This window comes from Anopheles coustani, chromosome 2 (assembly GCF_943734705.1).
Source record: "Anopheles coustani chromosome 2, idAnoCousDA_361_x.2, whole genome shotgun sequence".
Classification (NCBI taxonomy): Eukaryota; Metazoa; Arthropoda; class Insecta; order Diptera; family Culicidae; genus Anopheles; species Anopheles coustani.
Genome location: NC_071289.1, coordinates 52,622,324 through 52,637,275, shown reverse-complemented (window position 1 = coordinate 52,637,275; position 14,952 = coordinate 52,622,324). Strand labels below are relative to the sequence as shown.

Genomic DNA, 14,952 nt, shown 5'->3' with positions numbered 1-14,952 from the left:
AAAACCCGGTAGTGCTATTTACCGAAGGTATTAGGAAGGAATTCATGCCTCGTTTCTTTTCGCTTGAATGGACACATCAGGGCTATAAACATACGATAAAATACACACACACACCCATACCCGTAAACCTGTACAAGAATGTACAAGGATAGTCGCTGTCGTATCGACTTTAAGACGTCCTGCAAAGATACGAAACCCGAAGAACGATTCATCGTTGTGAAACGTAAGAACCGGATCTGCTGAATCCTGCAACATAATTCCCTTTTCGCTGTCGTCTCCACCATTTACCATCCCTTGTTCCACCTTCAAACTTCAAGGCTTAGCCCGTCATAAACGAGCTTGAGCCCGTAGGATTTTCATACGACGTCTTCCATCGCCATTCGTCTGCACAGTGGGATGTGGTTTTCTTCCAATTTTTCTCGTGTTATTTTTGCGCACGGCAAAGATTTTCCATCCCCATTCCCAAACGCCGTACGGGGTATGATGTTGTGATTTATTAAGTTGCCCCGGATTGTAGCGGTGAAAACCTCTCCCACCGGGTGGGGGTTTTTCGGGCGAACGCCGTAAAGAAAAACCATGCCATATTAAAGCTGATCGCATCGGCAGAACGGCGTCAACGAATGGGATTTAGTGTGTGCGAAAAATATGGACACTTCCTTACTTTCGCCCGTTCGACATTCCTCCCCATTCTGGCTCCGTTGTGGCCAGAATTTGTGTGAACGTTTACGCCGGGATGCCGCCGTCCGGTGCGGTGGGAAATCCTCCTGGCAACATCGATAATCTTCCTAAAGCCCGGGACGACATCGAACTCCGGTTGCATATCTAGCCGGATGGCGCATGGGGTTATGGGGAGGTGCCGTTTTCCCTTCTTTATTTTCTTTCTTGATCTGTCGGATGTTGGAAATTATTTTATACCATCACAATTTTTCCATTATCCCCGAACATTATTGGGGCATCTTGTCCGTGAGAGGGTGAAATAAGTCATCGCCACCTGCAGGGCTAACGTTGGCCTTGTTGGTACCGTTTATTCTCCTCGAAGGCGGGGTCAAGCTAGTAAACTTCTACAAATAGTACCGTTCGTACGGAAATAAATTGAATAAACTCTACACATATTCGTGCAATGCACGGCAAAGGTCCGAAAAAACAAGATGTACAACAGGTAGAAGGGGAAAGGCCCAACAAATAAGGTACGATTGAATGAATGTGTGGTGGGCATCATAAAAAAGAACATAAATGTGTTTGGCTGGCATAACAAGGGTAGTGCAGACAAATATATATTCTATTGGTATTTTATTAAAGAAAAAATTATTTGCTATTTGATATTTGTACATACCATTTCATTGCTTGAATAACCCTGTTGTGTACGAAGCATCTTATTGTAGAACTTTCTAACGTACCATCCAAAAAAGGGAAACGTGGCAATGCGTAGACGCTCATCGTATGTACAATGTTTCCTTCTAAAGTAATTGTGCTTTTAAAATCTATGTAGCTTAAGTTGATTTTGTATCATTATTATGCCATAATCCATCTGCAAGTTTAGAATAGTTATGGTATGATTTAATCGCTTAAAAACTGGCCGCTTTGGTTTAATTTTGATAAAACACATATAATAAGTGAATTTAAATGTGCAAAACTAGATGATATGGGATTTATTGACTTCTTCTTATTCCTTCTTAAACTTCTTCTCTTCGTGGTCATGCCTGACTTTTTTAAGGGCTTACGAACATTTGTGTTCGAGGATAGTCAGTCATCTCGTACAGGGCAAGGTCCGATCTTGGTCAGGATTCGAACCCACGCCGTCGAGGTAGTGATCGTCAACTACTGTGTGTTATTTGTATACTGCATATTTCGAACACGAGAAATACTTTTTCTACGATAAAAATAAAGAACACTCAGACACCAACCTGCTAGCCTGTGGCAATCACTCACATCTCAATGCATTTCGTTTGCTTTTCCTTCGCGATCTTTACCCTCCCTTGCTCCGGTCTTCATGGTCCGGCATGTTGCACTTCCGGTGCCTCCTGCAGAGCTTCATTCAAACGCCGGAACTGGACCCGGAATCAAGACGGAAAACATGAACATCGATCCGACGACAACGATGCACAGCAACGAGCCATTGGAGTACGGCGTATCGCTTCAGCACTTGACCGCATCCATGAACGGAGGACCACCCAGCACTAGTAACCACCATAACAATACGATTGGGCATCCCGCCTCCTCGCCCCAGGATGCCATCTCCGGATCAGGAATGCTCAATCCGATCGATCGACTCTACTCGATGCAAAACTCGTACTTCTGCAATCAGGAAACATCCGGCCCGAATGCTCCCGGCCACCCCGGCACTCCACCCAACGGTAGCCAGCGACCATCGGTCCCTTCCGCCTCTCTGCAGCAACAGAATCCGATGCACTTGCAGCATCACGGTGTCGTTGCAGGACTCCAGCATCAGACGATGTCACAGCCGGGCCCGCATCAACAACACGGCTACCTGCCGAACAGTCCCGGCCTCGGTGGTCAATCGAACTCGCACATAAATGGACTGTGCAACACGTTGCTCGAACAGCAGCAGCAGCAGCAACAGCAGCAGGAAAGTGTCATGTAATGTGGATCCTTGTGCGTTACTTACAGTGGTGGCCTCATGAATATCATAATTCATTAGCAGGGACGTTTACTAAACTTTCTTATAGTTATGATAGTATTCATTTTGTATTACGATATTTTTTATTTTTTTAAATTATTATCTTCTCTACTTGGAATACCATAAACTCGTTGACGTTTGCATTATAATTGTATTGTTTTTTATTCCAAAAACAATTGATTGGCAAAATATTGTATACTTGTACACAGGTAAAAAACAATAACCATATTCTTGCAAAATAAAGTTTTGTAGTATTGCAGTATTCTTGAAAGCAAAGTTATCACTTCGCACAGCCATCACTGTAATAAAAACCATATCCGACTTGGTCTAGAAATGCACGGTTCACATCAGTTTGTGAAACATTGATCAAATGGATCGCACACCATCATTTGTCATCTGTCGTCTATCAATGTTACTGCATCGGGCGAGCAGAAGGCACAAACACACTAAACCAGGCAACACAGGGAACTAGCTTTTTGCAGAACAGAAAAAATGAACAAACTGGCAACAGACAACCCTCAGCCATGCGGTCAATTATTGCGCCGGGAGCGATGGTGCTGGACATGTATTATAATGTTCGACCAGTTCGTTTGTGGTTAGATTCGGGACGTTCATAAACACTTGCACGTACGACAAGTATTGCCGGGCAGGCCAGAATCATGGCGAACAGGCGCAAACGTCGTTAAACCGTTTTTTATCTTATCAAGTTGTTGATAACAGCGGAGTAGTTTTGCCTAAACCGGGGTGATTTAGATAATCCGTCTCACTTATTGTAACCACTAGTTGTGCATACAAATGAATTGAAAACTCGTTTCACATTTGTAAAATAAATCGATAAATAAATGTATCTACTTTGCAAGCAAGCTCTTTGTCTGGTCTTTTTCTTCTACTATTTTCTATAAAATAGTTTACTTATCACAGAGGCTTAAATCATTTTTTCATAAGACGTACAATTGTTGATCTATAATTTTCACATTATGAAGATTTAGTGTTTACTTAATTGTACCATTTTACACTATATATTCTTCTCCAAACCCTACAGAGTAGATTACCAAACCAGTGACAAACAAGTTGTTGCAAAGATCATCCTTTGATTGATGGACGAGTTGACTGTATACTTTCACCACCAACCGAATGACTCGCGTAAGTAAAGCTCCATTACTCATGAGCCAGTTTTCCTTGCTCAACCCTTGGTTCATGGAACATTTCTAAACCTTTTATCCGCTTGGCATTTACGGAAGCTTCCTCTGAAGCATTTGCGGAATGTCAATTAATTATCGATGCCAACAATGGCCCTTGCATTGGGGTGGCGATGCAGTACGACGCCTATTGCAAATCACTGTTTCGAACGGCGGGGAAACGTTTCAAACAAAGTGTGGAACGAAAATTCATCGGCTAGCTTTATTTTGAAAACCTTGTTTGAATTTTTTAATCGTTAGCGTTTGAGTAAGGATTCGTACACTAGTTGATTTTTTTATTATTATGTATGCACAAATTACATTAAAATTATACGTTACAATAAAAAGAACATAACATATTGAATAAAATGGTAAAGAACAGATGAAGTTGTGTTTCAACATGAAATAAAACCCCACACAAACCATTTACAGCATGCAATTTAAACTACGACCTTTTGTGAAACACATATAAAACGTAGATTTCCGGAGGACTTTTGGAGAATTGCATATTAGGAGTACGAATTCAAATTAGAGATAGCAAAACAGCGCCCACTCATGGCGAGCAAAAGGAAAAAAGAGTCACATTTTCCAACGAACCCCTGCACGGTGGTATAAAGGACGTACATTTCGGGGAAAAAATTGTTTGTGTGTTAATGGTTAACTTAGTATTAATTCAATACATTGTTTAATGTTCTAGTTTTACTACGCAAAGTTGGAACCGTGAAAAAACGATATTTTATGTTTTAACGCTTTTTTTTTAAATACGTTTACAGTCGAATTCGATTTTTCTTCTAATTTCAGTATATTATACTAGAAGAATTTAAAAAAGAATAATTTATAAAATAAAATTTGAACAGTTACACGTATTGAAACCCCATGCTTTTGATGGATGGAAAAAATGAGGCTTGCAAACTTTGGTAGTGAATAAAAAACAGAAGCTCAAAACATGTCTGAGTAACGTATCGTAAACAATGTCTTGAAGCCCTTAAAAATTCAGTGGCTTAAATTTGTCCAATTTTGAGATACGGATTGGAGTATTGTACGACCCATTATTACATTACGTCACTTAGCTACATACATTTCTAGTACAAGGTTTTTTCATACTACAGCGGCACCATCATCATTTACAATGCAAAAATGGATTTTTATTTGTTTTTGAATTATTATCGGTTAAAAATAATCAAAACAGTCGAGTATTTAAAATGTCCTCTTGAGTGTTCCACCTTATCTCACTGTGTCCAGCGTCCTCGTTAGGAACAGTGAATTGTTTGCCCGTTGGCATGAATAAGCAAACGATGCACATTCCAAGGATTCCATTCTACCTTCCACCCCTTCGATTCCACAACCATCCAGATTCGTCCGAAACCGACGTTCGTATCTTTACGCTCCCATTTTGGGCTTCATTGCCTACGTCGTAAAAAACCGGGGCGAAACAGCACCATTCACTCGACGATTCGTTACGGCTGCTTAGAACTTCGTAACCGTATCACACCGGATCGGGACATCAGTGCAGCAGCAGCAGTCAGGAATGTGCCCAATGCTATGTTCGCCCTTCTTGGGCTTGGGTTTACTAATTTTTATTCCCTCGACTTCGACGAGTGCCTCCGGCAATCCGGGCATCCTGGAAGAGAGTGTAAAAGAGGCGCCTCAGGACATATCTTGGGTTTTTTGGGATTGGACACAGGCGTATCCTTCAGCAGATATGCTTATCCCTTTAGCTCAGCTGCGAAAGTTGTGATGTACCCACCATTTGCCCGGCCCGAAGATCCGGATGAGGGTTCAAAATGGTGAGATCATAAAAACGGCACCCAGCCCGAACTACTTCCCGTACCAAGCAACCGAAAATGGAATCTGCCAAAAAGGTCCGATTTATCAAAAGCGATCGAATGGTTCAATAAAAATAAACGAAGCGATAACGATAAAGCTCCCCTCCATCGTTTCGGTTGACCATTGACCGTTTTCTCGGTCGGGATTAAGGAGGGGGGAGAAGAAACTGTCCACCGCTTCGGGAACCGCACGAACCGACGAACGGACCGAGAGCTGAACTTTTCCCGGCCATTTCCTCAAACCGCTTTGAGCAGACATCTCCCCTCGGGAGGAGGAACAAAATGTTTTCACTCTCGCAATCGTCCAGCTAGAAAAAGATGGCCCCGCTAAAAGAAATATGGCGTTCGTCTCAAGATGCTCAGGTGCCGGGCTGGTCAGGGATGGCCAGGGAATGTTTTTCCCTCCTCCCGGGGGGCCATCTTGTTGCAAGCTGGCTTTTTCCTAGTGTCGCAATTCTAGGCCGGCGATTGCGTATCATAGCCATACCCGGTATCGTTATCCCATTAGGGGACTTGGTTTATGTTGGGTGAAAGCGATAAAAAGTGGCAACGGCATGCGAGTGCGTTTTATGTTAGCGAGTGACGAACAGGGGACAGTTTTTCTTCTTGATTTTTTTTATGTTTTTGCCCAAATCCTACAAAACAGCCCATTGGTAATAATCATTATTTCGACACTGTCATTTGAGGGCAAAGAATTTGTCCACTTCATTTGATGTCAAGTCGATCGTATAACTTGGGTGCTTAAACACGCTTTAATGTTAACGGCTGCCGAGTTTAAACGGGGGTAAAATTGTTTCGCGTGCATGACATTTAAAATGTGGCTGTAATAAAGTTGAGGAACATTGCCATAAACAAAAGTATTCAAAACGAAAGTATTTAGGATACATTTTGTTTTCATGGCATTGTTAAATAGAAATGCAAATATCTCTAACCTATGATCAATTTTAGCACCCAATAAGGCATTCTTATTCGTGTAAGGTTTTTTACATAAAAAACTTCAATCAATTAAAAAACCTAGAAATTTTACAACATGAATTTTTCTCTGTTTAAGATAAGAAATATCAGAAATCACTCCGAAAACAGAAGTAAAAACGCTCTAATTAAACAAGAAACAGTATAATAAAGTCTACCACTTTCATAGAAAACAATTGAAACTTTAAACTGCATTCCGAAATGATGGCTTAGTTACAGTTAAAAAATGATGCTTAATTTTTTTTCAATTGTATTTTCAAATTCAATCTAATGAGCGCATAAAAAACTAAATAACACAACATTTATTTATGGCATAGAAAAAAAAAATTATCGGACTGTATACTATCAATAATTTTCAAGCAATAAATAGTAATCTAAACCACTGATTGGTACATTATCTGTCTGTACAATTACTTATATTACAATCTTCAGTTTTAATTCGCTAGAAACTTAAATAGAAGAATCAAATAAAACTTCTTACCAATGAAATCAATGTCCATTGACCACTTTCCAGCGGGTATGTGTACTTTGGCGTGAACAACTAGCTGCCACCCTTCGGGCAACAAATCAGTTGACATCAAACGATTGGGTTCGACACACAACAAGCACGTGACCTTTTGATGCCACCAGCAAAGTGGGAAAACCCGGCAGGATGAAACGGACGGACAAGCCAAGCAAATAAGAGCCGTAGCAAACGGGAACGGGGCAGCGGATGCGGACGGGCATCGAAACGGGGGTCGCCCGAAAAACACGGACGAAATCGGGACGCCGGTGTGATAAACAATAAATTCATCACCGCGCGGAAGGGATTTTACTATTTATTTACCTTCGGTTCGGGATTCGGTTGATCTTTTATTTTTACGAGCCCTGGAGCTCCGGATGACGGCCGCACTCTACTGTCACTTGTCGCGCGGACCGTCGCCGATAAACAAACAAACGAACGCCACGCAGAACTACGCCCCGGGAAGCGTACTGGCCGTCAGCGTGACAATCGCGGGTAAACATCCAATATGAGGCGTCCATCGGGGAACCTGGTTAGGGTCCGGGTCCGGGAAAATTCCGCGTCTGCATTGTCCGAACATTCCCGCCTCGGGGACGTTTTCTCGTCGATGGCAATAATAATAACCGCAACATCGTCGTCGTTATCGTTGGCTTCGATGCCGTTGTTTGCCCCTTCCTGCGATGGCCAATCACGGTCGATGGGAACTGGCGCGCGGGTAAATAAAACAAACAATCGGCAACAGTTTGCAGCAGTGCTGCGCAAATACGGTTAATGGTAAGTAGGCGAATTTCAATCCCGTGGCGCCCGGGAAGCGTGGCCTGGTTGGCGTGTGACCGGACGATGGATATTTTTGTGCGGTTCCAGTAGGAGAGACAAACGATCGTGTTCCGTATCGTGACGAACTGTGTCAACAAAGTCAACATCGAGAGGTATTATCGATGGGAAGCGTTTCGATCGTGATTCCCAGTCCTCAGCGATAGGGTCTTTTTCTTTAGTGATACACCATTTGAAGCTGTGAATAATTGCCAAAAAACTTTTTCTGACAGTCACCGATAAGGTCACACACCTAAGGTTTGCCTATTTTGAGCTCAACCTAGGAAATGTTTAAATTGCTAGTACTTTTCAGCAGCTTAGTTATGTATGGAAATGGCATTATTTCGTAATATTAAAGTCATCATCGGTTAGAAAAATCGGCCCATGAGCGCCGGGGCTCATCACCTCGACGGCGTGGGTTCGAATCCCAACCGAGACCGGATCCCTCCCCTGTACGAGAGGACTGACTATCCTCAAAAGTCTGTAGCGTAGAGGAGGGGTTGATTTGTTTACTACGAGAAATATTTCAAAGTTGATAGTCTTTGAAATATTTCTCGTAGAAAACCACTACTTTATCCACTGCATTTTGAACATAAATCTTCTCTGTATTATTTCCCTCCATGGTTCACATAACTTAAATTGTGGACAAAAACTTAATTTCAAGGATAAAAAATGTTTTCTTACCATACTGAGGCCACACCTGCTATTATCTTAGGCATGTCTACCAAAACTAGACTTTTATTTTAATCGAACAATTTGATAGTATGATTTCTCGTGCGGCAAAGTAAAAATCATCTACATAAGGTATCGAAAAATCTAAGAATTTTGTCATCATCAATCGTTGAAAAATGTATATTTCGCCTGAATTTGTTTCTCTGAATGACGACATGTTCGCAGGCAAGAAGATCAATTTAAGCCACTATTTTCAAAGTGATACAGCGCACTAACCAGCAGGTTAAAAAGGACAATAAGATGGTTTTACTTTATGTTAACATCTTCTACTATATTTCATTTTTATAGTATGGTATACAAAATAAATTAATTGATATTACGTATGCAACAAAAAATGATCATCAGTCCTTATTTTATTTACAATTGAAAATCAAATTTAAGCATTCACTTCCATGCTTTAGAAGGTACCTCTGCATAGTGCTATCAAAGGTAAGTCTAATAATAATAATCGTCAAACATTAAACAATTCCACCAAATAATGGTAGAGTGTTCGTATGGAAATGGTCAAAGATGTTCGAATATAAGCAACTCCCAAAACCAAATTATCTGGTAATTTAAGAGATTCGAGTCAGAAATTTTTTGAATTTTCTTTCGAATATCCATACAAATTCAACGTTTTACCTGCGAAAACTTAGAGCTCATTGTCGAAATACAGTGTCAGCCACTGGGAAGAATTCTATAGAAAATGCTTAAGATTTCAATGAAAAACCTTGTTTGCTGTCTTTAAGAATTTTATTTTAGAGGTTTTAAACTATTTTAACTTATTAACATTGTATCAATCCCAGGCTGTACAGTTCTATTAAAATGATTACTACGTATAAGTACTTTAAAAAAGGGCTTTCTTTTAAATTTAATGACGAACTTGTAGACGTAGTCTAAATCTAGCACAAACAATATATTTGACTATGGCCCATATTAAAGTCACGTTTCTTAGCGTAGACCCAAACAGTTCAATAAGCAATAGCCGCAATATGAAGCAATGGAAAAGTCAGGAGGATCCGGGCTTTAACACTAGAACACATTGCTTTGGAAACTTGCCCGAATGCTTTTTAGGGGTCATTTTGACCCCTATTTTGAAAACGCTATAACTTCACTATTTTTGAAGATTTTCCAAATCCGTAAACTGTTAAGTTTTAGTATATTTATTGACTATCTTTTGGCGTTTTTAATTTTTTGATGTACCCCTTCATCATTGCGCTAGCTCGGTGTATAGCAAAAAAGATCGGTATGAGTCGAATTAAAATCCTTTTCAACTTTTATTCTTTCAAAATGTATCATGTAAATTCAGAAAAAAAGTGTGCGCTATGATGTTGATATATTAGGCCACCTTTGAAAAACAATTTCATATTTTTAAATTAACAAACAACGCCACAAATTGATCTTGAAGTTGTGGATTTTAACATTTTCCATAGGTAGTTTCCGTTCTGCGCTTTGTTCCGTTATTCCGTGCGCGAGCGTTTCGAAGCGTTATGCACGATGCGTTACTATGGGAATTGGCGTTATTTTTAATCTTTGAGGTCAATTTCTGGAGTCATTTGTAATGGCAAAAATATTAATTTATTTTTTAAATGTTGCTCAAGATACTAACTTTTTAGCGCACACTTTTTTTCTAGATTTACATTAGAGGTTTTGAATGAATAAAAGCTGAAAAAAACGCAATTTCGACCGTTTTTGCTATACACCGAGCTAGCAGAATTATGAAGAAATGCATCGAAAAACCAAAAACGTCAAAAGATAGTCAACAAATATACTAAAAAGTAACAGTTTACGGATTTGAAAATTTTTCAAAAATAGTGAAATTATAGCGTTTTACAAGTAGGGGTCAAAATGACCCCTAAAAAGCATTCTAGGTATAGTCAAGTTGGTTCTCGGAACTGGTCAAACAGAAAAATCTGAAATTTTTGTTTTAGATATAGCTCTGGATTTTAAGAAAAGCCTTATTTTTTTATGAAAAAATATTCAGCCGTTTTCGAGATATTAAAATCGAAAACTGCGTTGGGGTCAAAATGACCCCAATTTGGATTCTAGTGTTAAGAAAAAGCTAACGCCCAAACCGAGCGCAACCGAACACACATACGCACACGCACGATGGCATAATTGTGTCAGGGCGAAACTGCAGCACATCAAAACTTATGCACCACCGTCACCGCCGATCGGCGGGCCACAATTGTCTGCACGTGTTACCACCGAAAAATCGTAAAATCCCCCGTCCAGCCGTCGTTATCCTGCACCACCGGTCGTCCTTCCCTTGTGTCAATTCTCCATTTGCTATGCGATGTCTAACGCGGTTGTCAAAGGGGGCCCTAGGAGACGGACCATCCGTTACCGGGTGGTTACGAAAATCCGGCCCTCTTTCGGGGGAAAACCCGCTCGGCCCGCTCCGAGGAGGGCGCTTTCTTTGCCTTCCGAACATCCGGAAGGGTGTTCCGTGCTTTTGCCGTTCGGCACTGCCATTGCGCCATCGAACCACGAGCGCGTCACCTGTTTCGGGCCGTGACAAATTCGGAATTTTGCGTATCATCTCACACCCTACCCGGGCCGAACCGCTTTTCCCTTTGGCCACCTTTTTTACGACCAGCCCTCCGCGAACGACCCAGGGTACGACACACTTCCTTTCGTCCTTGGTTTTCCTTGTTTCAGAACTGGTTAGGTAGGATAAGGGTGAGAGAAGAGGGCATACAATGAGGGGGAAATTTATTGACATGAAACGCGACGCGTTCAATAACATTTCCAATCCGACGCTTCTCCCCGGTGCCCCGGATCGTGTTTGTTTTCGATCGGAAATTGTCTCCCCAAACGAGACGCGTCTTCCCTTTGGAAGGCCACAAACGCCCACGGTTGCTAGAGCCTCGCGCAAAGGATGCGATAAAAATAACAACCCAAAGACGTAGGTATTCGGTCCCACCACGATTACGGCTCGTAAAAATCCCGTGCATAAAATTGAATACACTATCGCGGGGGGACAAGCGAGTCTGCAAGTTCAAAACCATCATTCCAAAACAAGCCCGGCCAGAGAACGACGAGCACAAGGTTCTTAAAAAATAAAGAAAGATCCGGAAAATGGCTTCATTGGTGTGTCCTGATATTCGGTCGAACGCCGTTCCTATGGCGTGGTGGCAGGCACGAAAATTCGTCATTGGGTCCTCTATGCAATTGGGCATGGTAAATTTTATGCTACTCAAATAACCATTCGGAGTGATTAGGGTTGTCCATGGAGGGATCTTTATGTCGCTCCAGTCGAAGCAACTTTTCGTGTTTTGTTCTCTTTTTCGTTCCTCAGCGTCATTCAGGAACAGCTTAAACATTACTCGCGACCCAAGTGTCAACCTGTGACGTAACCTAGCGGGGCTTACATTAGAGACGCCCCGGAATAGCGTGACGGTGATGGACCGTTTAAAAATCGGGCAATTTGTCGACAGGCAACGGTGGGCCAAGTGGTGCCTCAGAGTTCCGGAGCGAACAAGTGTTAAATTGATGTGGCCTCGCTCGGGGATCGAATGAGCAAAGGCGGGCAGAAAGGACCCTCGCAAGAACGGTATCGCATTCCAAGGAGAGTGTTTGGTAGCCGTCCGAAGGCATCGGCTATGGCGCTAATCGACGGAACGAATTTCAATTACGATGGGCATGATTTTCCGCCAGGCCGATTCTTATCCTCGCCTGATACTGCGAACCTTGGGCCCAACTGAACACTTGCAGCGTTGTGTTTGATGGTTAGCATTTGATGCTTTGGTTGGAGAATCTTTTATCGCCTGTGGAACTACTTGACACAAGTATTGATATCATGGTTATTAAAGCCTAAAGTTTGGATTGGCAGTTTTTGAAAACGGATTTTCCATATAGGATGTCTCAAAAAGTCTAAGCTCGATGTTGATGCGCCTTTGTTTTGATTCAGTAGTAATTTTTGTAGCTGATGATCATTATATTATAGTATTGTTTATAATCAAAGCTTTAAATCAATATAAGTCTCGAAAATAAATCAGTCCGTTGGTGAAAATGGAAGGTGTAAATATCAAAGCATAAAAAAACAGAAGTATGATTCGTAAGTATGATGGGAGGTGTACCTTTGAATCTGCACGTAGACCCAACCCTGTAAACCCTAGACTAGACAAAAATCTTGACATTGCTATTGTATGTAAAAAGGGTGCTTCCGTAGATAAGGCCAACAAACTGGGAACCTCCAACCAGTCTTCCTAAGATCGGAAAACATGATCATCCAGTACTGGTTCGGCTGAATTTGGCATCAGTACATTATGCGAAGGAAACGATAGCGTGGTACAAATTCGACGGAGTGGTATTCGTACCCAAGGAGCTAAATCCGCTGAACCGTTCCCAGTTCCCAGGCCCAACCCGTGGAAATTATGTATGCCTTGATAAAAGCAAACTTGCGAAAAATATCGTAGCAGCAAATTCCAGCAAAACGTTCCAAAAGGTGTGGAGCGTAAAGTAATGAAAATCCTAGTTCTACATATGAACTTAAGGTAATGGGAATTGTGAGACCAAACTTCGTTCCTTGGCTTACAATTAAATAGAAATACCGTAGATGTACCATATTTGGCGCAGTTAAGGAAATTCTGCATAAAAAGTTGAATAACAAAATCAATGTTCGGTCAAATCACGCCAGTTTTTGCTCAGTGCTAGCCTAACTACCATAGAATACATGAAAAATAAGCGAGAAACTCTTAAATTAATATTTCTTCAAGTCTCAGAAACTATTTGTGTGGCAGATTATGTTCCTAACTTGGCGCATAGTTTTTGCAGTGTTCCTTACTTGGCGCGATGTGTTCCTAACTTGGCGCACTCAAAACAAATTGGATGTAGTTCATTGAATTCAACAGCTTTATTCAAAAGTCAACTTAAAACAATAGAAACACTTTTCAACAGCAATTAAAAAAACAATTTAGCTTTTTTTGCAGCGGACTTTGGCTTCTCTCTTGGAAATAATACTATGTCATCGCTAACTTTTATAATCTCATTCATCAAAGCCTTCTTTGATTCAAAAATATCTAGCCGCGCAAACATGCATAGTCTCGACGGTGAATAATTAGGAACACTGTGAGCCAAACTTTGCGCAAAATATTTTCGCTTCAAATTAGCATAAATATCTCAAAAAGCGCCGAATCTAACCACGATTCTTTGGAAATACTTACATTTTAACAGTTTCGGTTAAAAAAAACATTAATAATATTTGTTTTGCCTTTAAGTTATTGGAAAAAGTTGAACCCACTCCTTAGCAGCGTTGCTAACGCGGGTAAAAAATGGCGCACTTGTGGGATGGAATTTTTCATTTAATTATATATACATTCAAGAACAAAAAACCAATAACATGTGTTGATGCGGATGTATTGTATAAACATAAACAAATATTTGACTGCATATTTTAGACTCAAATGTTTTGAAAATAGTATAATATCGAAGAAAATAGTAGAAAGTGCGCCAAGTTTGGACCCGCGCCAAGTATGGTGCTTCTACGGTAGCATTTTCCACCTTGAAATGTTGTAGATCAAAGTAGTAGTATCAAAAAAAAAGTTTGCTCTAAAAACTTAACTATCGAGGAATCGTCTCACTATGCGCTTGTGCTAAAGTCTTCGAACAAATTATGTATACGCCTCTGCTCAATGCTGTCAGCAACTACATCAACCCTTGCCAGCATAGATTTATGCCCAGACGCTCCTCTGCCACCAACCGAATCGAATTCGTGAGATTCTGCCTGCAAAACATGGACCGTGGCTCTTAAGTCGACGCCGTTTACATCGATTTTAAAGCTGCCTTCGATAGCATCTCGCACGAGTTGTTACTCTCTAAATTGTGTAAACTTGGCTTTCCCTTCTCTTTTATTGGCTGGATAAGTTCGTACCTTGATGGTCGAACATATCAAGTTGGTATAGCGCCACATTTATCTCATACCCAGCTCATCGGGTGTTCCTCAAGGCAGTAATCTGGGCCCAATATTGTTCCTGATCTATAGTAACGATCTGGCGTCCATACTACCTGCCGGCTCATTCTTGATGTATGCAGATTCTCAGCTGTAAAAAATACGGATGACTGTGTGCGGCTTCAAAACCTTCTCGGTAAACTAGGTGATTGGTGCACTAATAACAATCTGCAGTTATGTCCTGAGAAATGCTCATGTATTTCATTTAGTAGATCTCGCCACTCGCTTCATTATAATTACGCACTTAACGACAATATCCTGTCCAGAACGTCCAGCATTCGCGACCTTGGTGTCCTGCTTGACGCGTAGCTTTCTTTCCGAGAGCACTACGAGTACGTCATCTCTAAGGCCAATCAACT

The 14,952-nt window shown here is 41.2% G+C and overlaps 1 protein-coding gene across 1 annotated transcript in view; it reads left to right on the top strand.

The window, feature by feature from the left end:
• The window catches only part of LOC131264611 (uncharacterized), a 28,178-nt gene extending 25,576 nt beyond the window's left edge, over positions 1-2,602 (top strand). The window contains exon 8 of the mRNA XM_058266885.1: positions 2,028-2,602. Coding sequence (XP_058122868.1) covers positions 2,028-2,602 — 575 coding nt within the window. The remainder of the gene's footprint in view (positions 1-2,027) is intronic.
• The last annotated feature ends 12,350 nt before the right edge of the window (positions 2,603-14,952 follow it).